Source organism: Rhea pennata, chromosome 13 (assembly GCF_028389875.1).
Source record: "Rhea pennata isolate bPtePen1 chromosome 13, bPtePen1.pri, whole genome shotgun sequence".
In the NCBI taxonomy this organism is placed as follows: Eukaryota; Metazoa; Chordata; class Aves; order Rheiformes; family Rheidae; genus Rhea; species Rhea pennata.
The window spans coordinates 20,364,613-20,380,302 of record NC_084675.1 but is presented as its reverse complement, the minus strand read 5'-3'; the positions used below and the strand labels follow the sequence as shown (position 1 = coordinate 20,380,302).

At 41.7% G+C, this 15,690-nt stretch overlaps 1 protein-coding gene across 2 annotated transcripts; it reads left to right on the top strand.

Moving 5' to 3' along the window:
* Window positions 1-2,641: 2,641 nt before the first annotated feature.
* Window positions 2,642-15,189, top strand: MEAK7 (MTOR associated protein, eak-7 homolog). 2 transcript variants are annotated; one of them, XM_062586608.1, is made up of 8 exons: window positions 2,642-2,674; window positions 3,899-4,082; window positions 6,695-6,925; window positions 7,896-8,040; window positions 8,528-8,968; window positions 10,284-10,402; window positions 11,752-11,931; window positions 13,214-15,189. In XM_062586608.1, the coding sequence occupies exons 2-8, from the start codon at window positions 3,921-3,923 to the stop codon at window positions 13,337-13,339; spliced, it is 1,404 nt and encodes a 467-aa protein (XP_062442592.1). In that variant the 5' UTR covers window positions 2,642-2,674; window positions 3,899-3,920; the 3' UTR covers window positions 13,340-15,189. The 2 variants fall into 2 exon arrangements, with proteins under 2 accessions (XP_062442592.1, XP_062442593.1); XM_062586609.1 differs by lacking the exon at window positions 2,642-2,674 and adding an exon at window positions 3,026-3,152.
* Window positions 15,190-15,690: the final 501 nt, after the last annotated feature.

Below are 15,690 nucleotides of genomic sequence, written 5' to 3'. Positions count from 1 at the left end.
AAGAAAATAAAAGACAATCTAGGTAAAATAAACCCAGCTGATATACACAAACAGGCTGCTAAACACATCATTTACATTACAAGTTAAGATGTTTACTTTCACAACAGAGAATTTCCTTAAATTGAAAAGCAGAACTGCTGATATCAGAATTACCTGGAATTAAGGCCATTTAGGTTTTCTGTAGTTTTGGTAAATGAGTAAAACCACCACCACTTAATTATGTGGAAATCTAAAGTATACTTTTTAATAAAGGGTTGTTTTTTTTTTCCTGACTCTGCAAACAAATACACATTTATCACTAGTTCACAATGCTAGCCACAAATGTTTCCAGAACTTTTGTTATTTCTACTTGCTTCCTCTTTCTCTTATACCAGCATATCCTTGAACGTCCTTAAAAGGCTTCTTAATGCATTCTCTCTTTCTTACTGGTGGAAGCAAAGTGACTTGAGAGACCTAATTAGTTCAACTAGAGCATCTGAAAATACACTTGAGGAAGTGACTAGTCATTTAAAGAGTGTTGCAAACTATTACCCTCATGGACCAGGTTTCTAGCTTGACGGTACATGCTCTTGGTAGAAAAAGGCTATGGAAGGGTGTTACCCTATGACCTGGAAATTCCTCCACAGCAGGTGAATAATATATGCAATCTAGCGTTAGTATCTCATGGCTTTAAGATTACGTCTATGCTGCAGACTACAGTCTAGCGCTGCAGGCAGGTTACCAAAATCCACCCAGCAGTAGCAGCAGGCCGCTCAGTTTAGACTCAGATGCTGGGAAAATAAGCCCAGAGTCTGTAGGGTCACCTCCGTTGCAGGGAAGAGATGAACGAAAGAGGGCAATGCATCGTGCGTCGTCATTGCAGAAGCTGCTGCTTGGAGCCACGGAAAGCCGGATCCCCCTCAGCTGCTTTCGACTGATTCTGAGCTAAACAGTAAGACAAGACAGGTCACGAAGTCACCGTGTCTTTGTGGAGACATTGGTGCTGTCAGTCGTACCGTAAGGAACAGAATCTCTAGTCCTCTTTTTCCAGGCTGAGAAAGTATCTCAGAGAAAGAGCTACAACAACTTAAAATGCAACCTGAAAGAGAAAAAAAAAAGCCAGCTGCACACTGAAACCAAACCATCACCACAGACTTTCACTAGGAAAGCGCTTCCATAGCCTGGGGAGGGAGTGTTACCAGGAATGGAGTTTTGTCCTCATTGCCCATATTATGTTTACAGAGTTCATGTAGAAGAAATGAAAATAATTTCCGCCAGGAGTTTTTACTTCTATGCACATATAGTCTATGAACCCAGAAATCTAAACACACTTTCAACACTCAGTTATAGGTTTTGCACCTATCTTTCTTAACATACTATGCCATCTCGTGGATGAACTGGTCTCAAACAGTTTCTAGATTAACCGCCGAATTTGAGCTCACATCAACTTCCCATTCATTCAGTCAGGTTTTACCTGTTACGTCCTGACCCTGCTGAAACCAGCTGGTAACCTTACGCGATTCTAGTGACGAAGATAACAAACCAAAACCAGGACCCGCTCACTCGCACACGACCTTCACCCAATCTGTAATTCGAGGAATCCTGAGCAACGTGTTTCCAATTCTCAGTTGGCAACAACAAAAATATTCTATAAAGCTTGAGTAGGACGGGGATTTAAGAAAACAGAGTATTTGGAGAACTTAATTTTATCAGGATTTTTGCTCGGGGTACCAGAAGAAAGCAAGCGGGAACCCCGCCTCGACTGCTACTGAAAATTTCCCTTCTTTCGTGCTGCGCGGCCGGCGGTCTCGGGCGCGCTCGCGGCTCCCGCCGCGGGACAGTAACCCCGGTTCGTCTCTCAGCCCCCGTGTCCCAGCCGCGGGACGGCCGCTGTTTTGCCAGCCGTGGCAGGGAAATTTAGCGCTTGCAATGGGCGTTTTCTTTTTGTATTTCCACTCACGATGAAAACCTCGCTTCGGCCTCGCACCGCTCCCGCTCCTGGCAATCTCTGCCAGCCGTTTCCCTCGCCGCCCTGCCGGCCCTGCGCGTGCAAACGCCCACGTGCCTACGCAGACGCATACGCTCTCCTCACCCCCAAAAAGGGAAAAAAGGGGGGAAAGGAAAGAGGCGGTTTCCAGCCCAGCCCAGCACAGCGCAGCGCGACGCCTCGGCCACGGGGCCGCGCGGCGGCGCCGTCTCCCTGCGCGGCCGCGCGGCGGCGCCGTCTCCCTGCGCGGCCGCGGGGCGGCGCCGTCTCCCTGCGCGGCCGCGGGGCGGCGCCGTCTCCCTGCGCGGCCGCGGGGCGGCGCCGTCTCCCTGCGCGGCCGCGGGGCGGCGCCGTCTCCCTGCGCGGCCGCGCGGCGGCGCCGTCTCCCTGCGCGGCCGCGCGGCGGCGCCGTCTCCCTGCGCGGCCGCGCGGCGGCGCCGTCTCCCTGCGCGGCCGCGGGGCGGCGCCGTCTCCCTGCGCGGCCGCGGGGCGGCGCCGTCTCCCTCCGCGGCCGCGCGGCGGCGCCGTCTCCCTGCGCGGCGGGCTCCGCCCCGGGCGGACGGCCCGCGGGGCCGGGCCGGGCGGGCCGGGCCGCGGCGGTGGCGAGGGGCGAGGGGCGGGGGGCGGGGCCGAGCCCGGGAGCGGGGCGGGGAAGGAAGGGGAGGGGAGGGGGGAGGTTGTGCGCAGCGAGCCGGCGGCGCCCTGCCGGTAAGGAAGGAGGAGGCCGCGGGGGCGCCGCGGCCGTGGCGGGGCCTCGCGCAGCCCTGCGCGGCTCTGCCCGGGCCCCCGGGAGGCCCCAACCGGCTCGGCGGGGCGGGAGGGGAAAAACGGGAGAAAACACCCCAAAAGGCTGCTGGCGGTGGCGCTGGCGCCGCTTGCGCTCGCCGGATTCAGCGCTGGCTCGTGGCGGGAAGCTGGAGCGGCCGAGCCGAGGCCTTGGGACCGTTCCTGGTGCCTCGTCTCCTTAATTTGTTTTCCCTAAGCTGTTAATAATTTGGAGTTGTTTATTAAATCCCGTTAATAAGTACTGCTCAGCTTAATGAAAGGGTGAGACACTGCTTGTAGCATGAAGCAGGGCAGCGCTTCTGTGACAGCCGGCGGCTTTGCGGGGAGATGGGGCGGACGCCGCTCGCCCGCGCTGCCTTTTCCTCCCGTTCCCCTCGCTCTTGCCGCGAAACCTTTCCAGGTGAATCCTGGCAGAGGGAGAGAAAGGACACTTGTACCACTAAACAATTCAAAAAAAAAAAAAAAAAAAAAAAACTAATTTTACGGGCGCCAGCTCTCACTATGCGTCAGCACCCCATGCAGCTGTGTGTTTTGGTGATCCGGAGTCCTCTTCCCAAATGTTTTTTTGTTACCTTGGCAGCCTTTTGAATGACTTCTGACTTGCGTCCCTAGAAAAACATTCCCCTGTGGTCTTCAGAGACTTAGGAGTGATGGTGTTTTAGTGCCATACGCTGTACAGAGACTTAGGCCATTAATGCCTCAGAAAGATGTAGCGTAATCTGTCATGAATAATCCATAATCAGGCCATTCCCTTCACGTTACTGATGTATTCCAGCCGACAGAGTCACGGTCACTTTGTACAAGCTAATCTAATCATTAAATCATATTGGTTTTTCCATTTGATAAGGCTTGAATGATATTTGCATTGGTAGACAGGGTGGTCTTAGCAGAGAGCTGACAGATCTTTTTTTTTTTTTTTTTAACTCTAGTTAATGTTCAGATGTTTTTTCTTCGAGTTCATTTAGCTGCTGTATTCATGAAGACTTACCACTAGTTGTAATAGCTTACTAGAAAGCTAGTAATTTTCTCCTCTCACTAAACTTGTACAGGTCTGATGTGTCTTCTGCTGCCATTGTGGTTCTTCTCTCTTTACATTTTTTGGTCTTCCCTTTCCTTTGTTTCAGGTTTTCATTTCCTTTGTTTCAGGTTTTCATTACCTTTTTGAAAGATGGGAAATGCAGAAAGCAACACCTATCAGAATCACCTGTCCAGATTTCTTCCTGAAGAGCAGACTGACATCGATGGATTGTTTGATACTTTATCAAGTGGTGCAGCAGGAGCAAAAAGTGGAAAAGCTATGAAAAAAATCATGACTCTGGCAGCACTACAGGCAAGCAAATCTACTATGTCTGTAATGTAGTGTATAAAACATAATTCCAGGAAGGAATTAGAGATGTGCCAATAGTTGCTTTTAAGGGTTTTGTTTGTTTCAGTTGGATAGTTAATGATATCTAATATTTTCTTACGGTTTAAGATGAATAATGACTATTGAATTTGGATTAATGGGTCTCTTAAATTGCACTATTGGATCCATCCACAGCTTTCTCAGTTCTAAAGTAACCTGGAAGATATGAAAATATTTTTACGGAAACTAGAAAAATAGGAGAATAGTCTTCCCCCATAAAGTCTGTAGCATGTGATTATTTACAGATTTTCTTGCAAAGCTGTTGTGAATTTAGTTTATATTTGATTATATCTTTCTCAGTTGCATCCCTGTCTCTAATCTTTCCACTTGCATCAAAAGGAGAGAATTTAATTTCACTTGATTAAGCGGCAGCTCCCTGTTTTAGTTAATTAACATATATTATGCTCTCTGATTAACTTTGCATTCATTTTCTAATCAAAGGAAAATGATTCATTATAATGCTTGATATCTTCAGTTAAAGAGGAATCAAGCCACGAGATACTAACACAGTTAATAAAATCCATTAAATTAAAACTCCATGAAAGAGGCAGGATGTTTTAAGGTAGTGAGTAATTCATTTGCATACAGACGAGGATTAGCCTTGCTCCGGCCTGGCTTTTTATGAGCGGTCACCAGTTTGGAAACAGTGTTGCTGCTGCCCAGCCTTTCAGTCTTCTAAAACTGTGGCCCTTTATTCAGTTGTGATCTGGAAGTATTTCTCTTTCTAGCTTTGCCACCAGCTTGATGTGACATTGATGAACCTTTTTCTTTTCAGTTCCTGCCTTTTTGCTTTGCCTGCTTAAATTAAAGTCTTTTAGAAGACTGTCTGTATGTGCCTAATTCCTTAGTACAGGGACTATTGCAGTGACATGCCTGAGTAATATACATCTATACTCATGCCTGAGCTAGATGGATATGTGATGGATTTAATCTAGCAACAGTCTAATAGCACTTCACTGACAGGGCAGCATCCCCAAGCTACTGTATTCTGCCTAGACTCAGCACTTAACTAGAGGGAAGGTGCCTGGCTTCTGCACCGGAGCGTGGGTGGCATTGCGTAGCTTGGATAGCAGGCAGATCAAGACTCTCTAGGTACTTACGCTGTTGAAGCCATTTGAGACAAGGATTTTAAAATGTCAGAGAGGTGAGTTTGTTAGATATTTATTAAAGCTTCCTTTTTTTGCAGTCCTCTTTCGCTCCCCCCCACCAAATCTACTCACTGGAATAGCTCTGAGCATAACAATACAGTGCAACAAAGTTAGTGGAGGATAGGAAAAAGTAGGGAGTAGGCAGGTAATACTGCAGTGTGAAGTGAAAAGCCCTGAAGTATAGTGTGTGTAATGATTTTCCCTGCTGCTTGTCTCACTTTAGGCTCATGGAGCACTTTTAGAAAGCCTCCTGAAGACAGCTGTACCCCCTGTGACAGTCCCTCTCTCAACATAAAGCACTCTAATATCTATGCCTGTGGTTGCCAATTCTGTTCCTACTGAAATCAATGGGAGTTTTACCATTGACGTCAACAGAAGCAGGCTAGGGGCTGGCATATTGGATCACACCCTGTGTGCACAGCAATAACCATCAACATCAAATAGGAATAGCCCTGGTGGCTTCAGTAGGAGTGGTATTGAGTCAGCAGTGGGTTGGTAATAGCGACTCCATTGAATAGATGAGAGTGCTTTTACACAGGTGGAGCTCCATTGATTTCAGCACCGTCTACATTGGGCTACACCTCTGCATATAAGAGTGAGGTCAGGTATTAAGCATGTTATGCACAGTCCTTTGCACAGTGAAGAGACTGTGTAATCACATCCTTACATGTGGATGTTTTTAGTATGATTTATTTTTAAACCCTGTAATTATCTTGAGTACTGTGAAAGTTTCTTGAATAAAGAGTCAGATCTTTCCCACCGTGTTGGGATATGTGATGATGTATACAAGTCAGACTGTAATTCAAAAGGCCAGTCATGCAGCTTGGATGAATAAATTTTGATTTCAACTGTCTCACACTAGGGATGCCTTATATAAGTCAGGTGATTTAAATTTAGTTTGAAGTGGAAGTGGGAAGCTTTTCAGAATTGTCTCTACCCATACATTCTAGTTAAATACCTTGCCTGCATTTTCATGAGGCCAGAACTGAGACATGCTTTACTTTCCACGTCTGTGAGCTCCACTACCAAAGGCAGAGTTATTATTAGCATAACATAATTTTTAATCTTGGACTCCCAGAGTTGTAAACTTTTGCACCAGTCATCATACAGAAATCCTTTGCTAGTATCCTATTAATGTTTTGCAGCTTTCTTTTTGAAGTCTGTGGCATTCTTAGAATAACTGATTCAAATCACTAAATTGCATTGAAAAGGCGATAATATAAATATTTGTGATTTTTTTCTCTTGGAAAACCTATCCTTTAACAGAAGTTTGTTTCTGTTAGTAGATACTTGGTGTATAAGCAGTATAGCTCTGCACAGAATAGCTGGAATATATTAACTATTCTTCATTTTAAAAATATGGTTTTTTTGCTCGTTTTCTACTGGTAGGCCTATATGCGGGAACCATTACCAGAGCAAATGACTGTTCGGTTGTACAATGGAATGAAAAGTATTGACCTGAGTGGGAAGTCATCTGGACCAAGCGAACAGATTGCTAAGGAGCAATTTGTAATTTTTATGTCAAACCTCTTAAAAGGGAATGCAGATGAGAAGATTACCATAATAATGAGAATGATCTCCAAGACAGAAGGGTCTGTGAAGGGCAAACAAATCCAAGAGGTAAACAAGCAATTAAACATGGTCTAGTGAGTGGGGTGTTAAAAGGGAGCAGGACTGTGGACTGTTAATTGTTCATTTGAAGATGATCCTTAAACTAGGAGGTTCAGATTAGAGGTTTCTGACTTTTTATCTTCTCCACGGCTCTGCCACTGACTTGCTGATCTTGGACAGTGTAAACAAACTGGGTTATATGGGAGGACCATTTTCAAGCATTTTCCATGCCAGCCTGCCTACTTTGAGAACCAGGAGTTAGATTTTGGGGACCCCATTGACTGCTTCATTTGAGGATTCAGAAGCACACTCTGAGAGGTGCAGAGAATGGCCAGAGTTGAGAGCTAGCAGAGGGTATGATGTGGCTGGCACGTGCTTCCTGGAACTGAGGAAAAACAATTTCCAGAGCAATTACAAGGTAACAAGGTACTGGGACTCCACATGGGAGCACAGCCTGAATTGAAGGGACACAGTCTGACCCTTTGTCTGTGTCTTAGCTCATCCAAATATCAGAGCTGTTTAACACTTTAACAGCTGTTCAACTTGAACGCAGTCCTCTGCTCACTTCGCCAGTCTTCCTGCTGTGGTGTCACTGGTGGGGACATGGTCATATAGGCACAGGCTAGACATGTGAATCAAACACGTAGCTTGCAAGACGGGGGAATGGGGTCTCACAAACATTAATTCACTACTGCATCCCATCACTGCAAAATTTGCCCCTCCACCCACCGCTGTATTTTACAGAGATGCTTTGTCAAGTAACATTTGAAAAGTGTCTTGGAAAAGGGTGTTTTTTCAAAATCTATGACACTGAGATAGCACTTGTGTTCTTTCTGACACTTGAGAGGAGGTTTCTGCAGGTAGGATCATAGTATCAGTACTGCTTGTCTCTATTCCCAAAAAGTGTGTGGTGGTCTTTTGAAGCTCTTAGCAATTTTCTTGAAAAAATACCATAATGGTAATATTTTAACCTTTTAAGTTCACAGAGGATCTGATCATGTCTCTAGTCCATGTACTGAATTACAGGAAGGAACTGAAAGGTTGGAATTTGGAGAACACTAGAGATTCTGCAAGTGGCGCAAAGGTTTTGGCTTCTCAGCTGCTGTCAGAATTGAAGCTTGCAGGTAAGCAGTGCTGGTGTAGTATATCCTAGAATGGCACAGAGCTTGCAGGATCACTGATCTCACAAGGATTATGTTCTTCAGGTCATATATGCCTTGAATGTAAATGGTGAGATCAGTATTTAAAACATGATGGTTTGAGAGTAACTTAGGAATTTTGGTTATTTTACCTTCCCAAATTCCTTCCATAAATTCTTTTGATTTGAAGTCCCAGTTTAAATTGGCATGCAGAGCACTTTGTCATGGAACATGTGTGTTTTACAAATACCTAACTTGCAGGTGACTGGTATTTTGGTAGATCTGCATATGTTTTTGACTGTGTGTGCTTCTGCAGAGCCCAGGATTACCTTTGCACTGTTGCGATAATAACAACAGTCTTACAAAGAAAATCTCATATAACTAGGAGTTCATGTTTCTTAGTCATGTCCGCCCAACCAGTGGATAGTGTTTATGCCAGCTAAATAACTTTCCCATATGTCTTTTTATTTAGATGGGAAGAAACCTGTAGGTCCTCAGCTGATGGAGACCACTTTTGATCAAAGCGTCATTGAGGACTGGGTGTATCGAGTTCCACACATCTCAACTTTCCTCAGTGTTGTTATCAGACAAGGCTTCCATGTCCTGCATTCTCTCTCAGACCAAGCCAAAGACATAGTCAACTTGGTTCCAGGCTGCAAAGGCATCAAAGGAAGAGGACTTATCAGTCTCTTTGACATCCCATCCATCATATACATCAACTCCCATCTGCCTGTAGAGCTACAGCACAAGTGGCAACTTTTATTTTCTTCTAGAGTTCACGGGGAAAGCTTTTCACAGTTATGTGGGCATATTGTGAACAAAGGTCCCTGCGTAGTGATCCTAAAGGACTTAGATGGTTATATCTTCGGTGGATTTGCATCTCATTCCTGGGAGGTGAAGCCACAGTTTCAAGGCAGGACATGCTTTTCCTTTTTTTTTTTTTTTTTTTTTTTTTTCTTTTTGCGAATATCTTATGGCTTTGATGAGCATTGTTTCTTCTATACAGCTGCAACAATCCTGTCCACTTAATGGATACTGTTATTTTGCTTATATTGCATATGTAACATGAAACATATTTTCTACACTTTAGAAGTATTCTCTTATGGCAAAAAATAACAGACATTCTGCAAGCATATAAAATACATGCCAAATTATTCTTTCCTTGTACCTAGTCAGGCATATTACTTATGAATGTTTGTCTGTTATTTGATAAGAATTTTAAAATTACAGTATTAATGATCATGGAACCAGTTCTCTTTTAAGTGAAATCCATCAGCCCCTGGAGTTGCATGGGTGAAAATGAAGGCAATACAGCATAGCAGATGAATTAGTGTTTAAATAACATGTCCAGCAGATGGCAATCTTTTATCTCAGAACAGGCAAACACCAGGCTAAGTCTCCTGGACTCTTCTATTGCCTTTTGTGCACTTTGCTTTTGTTTCCTTTTTAAAATTCCATAGCAAAAGGTTCCTTTGGACAAACTGAACTTTTTGTCCCTTGGAAACTTAGAGGAGAGGACTTTATTTGAACTGTTTGGAAAAAACTCTTGTGACAGTTTTCAGGAAAAAAAATTGATGGACTCTGAATATCAATCTATCCTGCTGAATAACCTCACTTTTGATTAAAAAACAAAACAAAACTCATCAATTCCTACACTTAATCAATACTTGATGATTATTGCTTCATTCAGTTAGTGTAATATTTCATTATGTTGATGGGACAACACTGTATGTTTTAGTGATAGAATAACATGCAGGGTACAGAACAATCATGCCCCAGACTCTTCTGAATACAAAACTGGCCATAACAAAAATTGTTCTCTAAATCATTGAGCCTAAACTAATCTGTATATCTATAGAGGCAGAACGAAGGGAGTCTAGACTCATATCAGTTTGTATGGGTCTAGCAGTCGGCCAGTTTTAGTGATACAATGGAAGCCTGTAGTAGTTGTACCCTTACACAGTAATGTAATGTACTAGTCATGCCTCTGACTCTGCCCTTGATCACAGCCATATAATCCCATTGATTTCTGTGACCCTGCACAGAGTTAACTGAGAGTAAACAATAGGCCTAGATCTTGATTAGGCATCAGGACTGTTTTTCAGAGATTGCAGATGCTGCCTTTGATTTATTCAACTATGTTTCTTCAAGATTTTTTTCCTATTCTATTTGTAGGCTAGTTACTGCTTAGCCAATTTTCTGACCTCCAATTCTTCTTCTGTTTGCAGGTGATGACAGATGCTTTCTCTTTTCTGTTTTTCCCTCTCTTGCTGTGTACATATGCACTGGATACAACAACCACTACATGTATTTGAACCATGGCCAACAAACAATGCCAAATGGACTTGTAAGTACTAAGAAATGACAGTTTGGAAATTGGATTCATGGCTGATATTTGGAAGTGTCCTATTTTTCAGAGCACTGGAACAAGTTGCCCAGAGAGGTTGCGGAGTCTCCTTCTGGAGATAATCAAAACCTGCCTGGATGCAACCCTGTCTAACATGCTCTAGGTGACCCTGCTTGAGCAAGGGGTTTGGACTAGATGATCTCCAGAGGTCCCTTTCAAACTCAGCCATTCTGTGATTCTGTGATGGTTTTGCTTCTGCTGTTTTGAGCTGATTTATTTCACTCACTACTCAGAGAAAATTCTCATCCTTTCTTTGTGCTATTTGTGCCACTCTTTTACTAAGAGGGTTGGGTTATTTTTTCCCCTTAAAGCGTCTTTAATGAGCATAAAATGTGAACTATGAATAGCTATGGAGAACTGCTTACAGTACTGGTAGAGTTTCTACTTTCCTTTACAGTTGATATTTGTACTGAAGTACTAAATAAGTTAAAATAGAACATATTTGTATCTGACCCAAGTAGTTGGGCTCTGTGCAGGTTAGCTTTATAGGGATTCTGGGAAGAAATTTTTCTCCCAACTTTGATTATAATGCAAACCCTTCAGGCAGTCCTCCATTTCTGTTGTTCAGAAGAACTGGCTGCACATATCCACATCATTTAAACAGAGTGAGCTAGCTGATCTGTATAACTGCAGATTCAACCATTGGCTGTTCTCACTGCCATGCTGAGTGCTTTCTAAAATACAGAAGACAGAGCCCAATACAGTGTGCGAGAGCTGTACGTAGGCCGCCGCTGTTGTGTGATTTCAGAGGGAGAGGTTCCCCTAACTGAAATCCACAAACGAGCTCTCCAGATGCAGAGGGCTTTCTACATAACCACAGCACACCGCCTCTTTTGAACAGTTTTGAAGGATTATGTGCTCATAACTCTGGGACTTGCAGTAATCTAGAATAAATTTGCTCTAAAAGTAAAGTACGTCAAACTACCTTATCCTTTAATGTGGACACTTTTTCTAAACAAAAGAGCAATCCCTCCACCCCATTTAAATGGGACTGTTAGTCAATAAACAAAAGCCAGTAATCTAAATTTTTGGAACAAGATACAGCTGAAGTGCTTGCAAATACTGATATTCTGTAAAACATAGAAGAGCAGAGCAGCAAACAGGTAAATTCTTGTTTATCTTCAGGAATACTTAATTTGAATACAGGTTCACCCAGAATATCCTTCCTCACCTACTTGTAGGTGTATGATGTAAATACTGAAACTAGCAATTTGTACTCTAGGTTTCATAACTTGCCCACTCTATTTTGTATGTCTAGCAAGTATTTCATGTGCTACTGTGATTCACAGGGTATGGGCGGACAACATGATTACTTCGGACTCTGGATAGACAGCGACTATGGGAAAGGACATAGTAAAGCAAAACCTCGATGCACCACCTACAACAGTCCCCAGCTGTCAGCCAAAGAGAATTTTACACTGGATGCTATGGAAGTTTGGGCAGTGGGAGACCTCCCAGAAAGTGCAGTGGTAAGTGACAGAAATTAAAACCTGTGAAATTGTGTTCTAATTGGAATGGGAGATGTGAATAAAAAGCTCACAACTGCAGTTTTCTCATTTAACACTGACTGGCCTATTGTAATGAATATATCTATATATATGGATGTATCTACAAATATCTCTACATGTCTATATATCTCATATATCCATCTGTTTATCTATCTATTCATCTGTCTGTTTATCTATAAATGGCCCTGTGGTGCCATATATTATGTAGCAAGTAAATGGCAAAACAGCAGTGTCATTATTGAGGTTTCCAGTATGAAAGATCATCAGAAACCATGAGAAGACAGAGTCAGAAGAGCAACATTTTATTCTGAAATTCCGAAGGCCTTTCTGATGTTGAGGAATGGTCTGTGAGAGGAACCTCCTTGGAGGAGTTCAGTAAAACCCATTATATATAAAACTGAAACTCGCAAGTAAAGCATAATCTGTAGTTCAGGAAGAGAACTGAGTGACCCAAAAGATCTGTTTTTCAGTAACTTTTATAATTTACTGTCTTTTTTACAGTAGATCATCTGTTTATAATCCTTGCAGCTCCAATGCCAGCACTTTTTTATATGACAGAGAACTAATAAAGACACAAGAGCTGCAGTTAAACACCTAATATTCTGTGTAGAACAGGAATGTATAAAATTTCTGGGAAGCCTTGTTTCTATAAGGATTCATAGAGAGAGCTTTTTTGCTTAAACTGTGTGTCAATAGATTTATGCTACTCTGTGTCTGGTTTGTTCCTGGGAATGAGTAGGAGACCTCCTTCCAGTCTCCTCTGTCCCTGTAATTTATTCTCTTATTAAACCCTCTGCTCTGCAGAGGTGGGTTTTCTTCTTTTCATACTAAATTAATGTGTTCTATCCATTCAGTGGACACAGCTGTAAATAGAAACAGAGCTAATTGCTTACAAAAAATATTCAACTATACTTGAACCTCCTCTTCAGAAAAAGTTCACATTTGTACTTGAAACTGAGATCAGATTAACCAATGTGTTCTGGCTGTTTTTTAACCTGAATAAATTTGAAACAGTCCACTGTCCTCTTAGGAAGACTTTATGCGCATCATATGTTACTGAAGCGGTGATGTATCCCCATGAATCTTAAATGCCATACTTGGGAAGTATGTATGCTTCATAGTGATGAGCTTGCAAATGACATTACTTGTGGATTTTTGAGTATGACTGTTGCTTGTGACCTGCTATTGATTCATTTGTAATTACATTTAAACTGAATAGATTTTATTTTGTTTCATTTTTAAGATAAAAGGTAAGAAGAGTATCCTAGATGTAGATCCCGAGGCTCAGGCGTTATTAGAAATGGCCGGAAAAAGTCGGCAGAGTGATGGTTTACGAGAACCCATTGAAGAGGATGATGATGGTAACTAAAGAAATCAGTATCCTGAAAAACTTTTTTTTTTTTTTTTTTTTACTCCTGAATGTTAACGTTCCTTGAACAGGACATTTTTCCTTGTATTTTTTCACGTTTATATAGATATATGGAACTAAGCTTAAGTCTAGGACTTACATAATATTTAGATCCAAGAAAATATCCTATTCAAAGCATTTTTGTTTGGAGAGGGTAGAAAAATTAACTAGGTAATTAATCATTAGACATCTGTAAGTTCTAGCTGAAAATGAATTTGCTAGCATTCCTAATAGATCCTGTCTTCATACACAATTAAAAACAAGGAACAAGTTATTGACAAAACTGCTTGTTGACCTAGAATTTGATACCTATTTATATAAAGAATGGTCAAGACATCGATTAAGCTTCTCATACCTCAGCTGAAAGTATTTACTTGCACGTGATGGAATTTGTCAGTGAAGCTTGCAAATTGTTAGTATGTCATACTTCTGTACGTATAGAACAGTCCAAATGATTCCATATAAAAGATGCTACTAATTTGCAATGCTCTAGTTAAAGCTGTACCTTTCAGATTTTCTAAGTCTGATTTCAATAAGGTGATACCATATGGGCTGTGAAAAGTACAGAATGTTAAATATACAGCATCCACTTCTATAATAACACACTATACTTCCATGAATTTCACTTAATATTATTCTGCAGAAATCAGCCTATTTCCTTTCAAACAAGACAAGAGCTCTCAGAGTCATTCAGTCATATTTATCTTAAGAACAGGCTAACCCTGTGATCCTTGAACAAACATACTCCAGCAGAAATTCCTAGGCAAGATAACCTTCTTTAGTAGTCTAATTTGAGATTGGAGTAAAAAAATTAGGCTGTAAAAAGGAATAGGTAGGAAACATGTAGTTAGTTGGGAATAATAGCTGCAGATAATTTGAAAACAATTTGGTTGCATCTTTAACTTGTTTAAAGAACATTGCTGCACACCTTATTGCCAGAGAATTAATGATCACTGTATTATTGATTACTGTATTCTGAAAAAAAGAAAAGGCTGAAGTCTGAAAATTAACGAATGGGTTGGGGTTTTTGTCCCTGTTCCATTGTTGGCTGTTTACCAGTCAAGGTCAAGTTGTGTAAAATCTCTTATACTCAGGACTTTTTCTACTGGAACCCATTCACATCTATCACTAATTATTGGTTTGATATTTCTAATTCTCTGTGTGATTAACTTGTCAAAAAACCTCTCATGTCTGCCAGGGATTGACATTTCTAACTTAACAGATTTGTTTGGACAAAAAGCAGTGTTTATGCATGTTGTTAGTACGTATGAGTGTCAGTCTTTCTCCTCCTAAGGAAAAGAACTGTATCAAAACCTTTTTGCACTAGAGTGAATTTGTCATAGAAAAGGTCTAAATTTCCATGAAGCTTAGTGCAAAAAATGTACTGGAACAGTATATACAATTATTGTGGTTCCTGATCTTGGGGCTTTCATTACGAACGCTATTCTACAGCACTTTATTGTATGTACCCCTCCCTCCTCCCCCCCCCCCCCCCCCGGTGCTTTTTCATAGGGAGCTGGATTTGAACATTTTAAATAATTTGCATTTGTGCCTTGATTTAGACCCCACTTACTTTTTTTACAAAATGAATTTACCCTTGAAAGGCAATCATGAAGAAAACACTACAGCTATAGGCCCTAGAAATCAATGATGCATTTTGTATATTATCTGAGCCTAAGAACAGTGTATGCTGTGAAAGGCCCGAGCCAATTTCCTTGTATGTTGTGTCTATTTAAATAAACCAGATAGCCTCCAAAGTTTGTAACACATAAGAAAATGTAAGCAATAAAACAATCCTTAATTAAAACTGATCCTCTTATGTAATTGTTTTCTCTTATGTATATTTTAAAAATAATTTTAAATGATATACAATAGAAAGTGTATAGAGAACTAGTAAGTGCTTGATGGTTTCCGTAAGTGTGCTGAGGTTGGCTTTTTTTAAAAAAACACTCTTTCCTCTAGCTCTCAGTATAAGTCTCAAAAGTAGTCTTCATTTGCACTCTCAAATACTTCTTAATACTTCTTAAATACTGTTGAAATGGGGTAGCATATAGAAGTGGGACATTACTGAATTTCTGTAGTTGCACATTAAGCAAATGACTAGACTTCTTTCTCCCATAACAAAGAGACATTTCTCTGAGGACTGAAGCCATTCACAATGATTTAATAATCAGCAGAAACATTTGCAGTCTGTTTCTGGGAAGGGTGATTTGTAAAAAGCTGTTCTTCACCAAAAGATACGTCAGTTGCTGATTTCTCTCTGTCTCAAAAGAAGTGTCAGTCTAGTCAGTTCTTCTCAGGCTATCCATCCA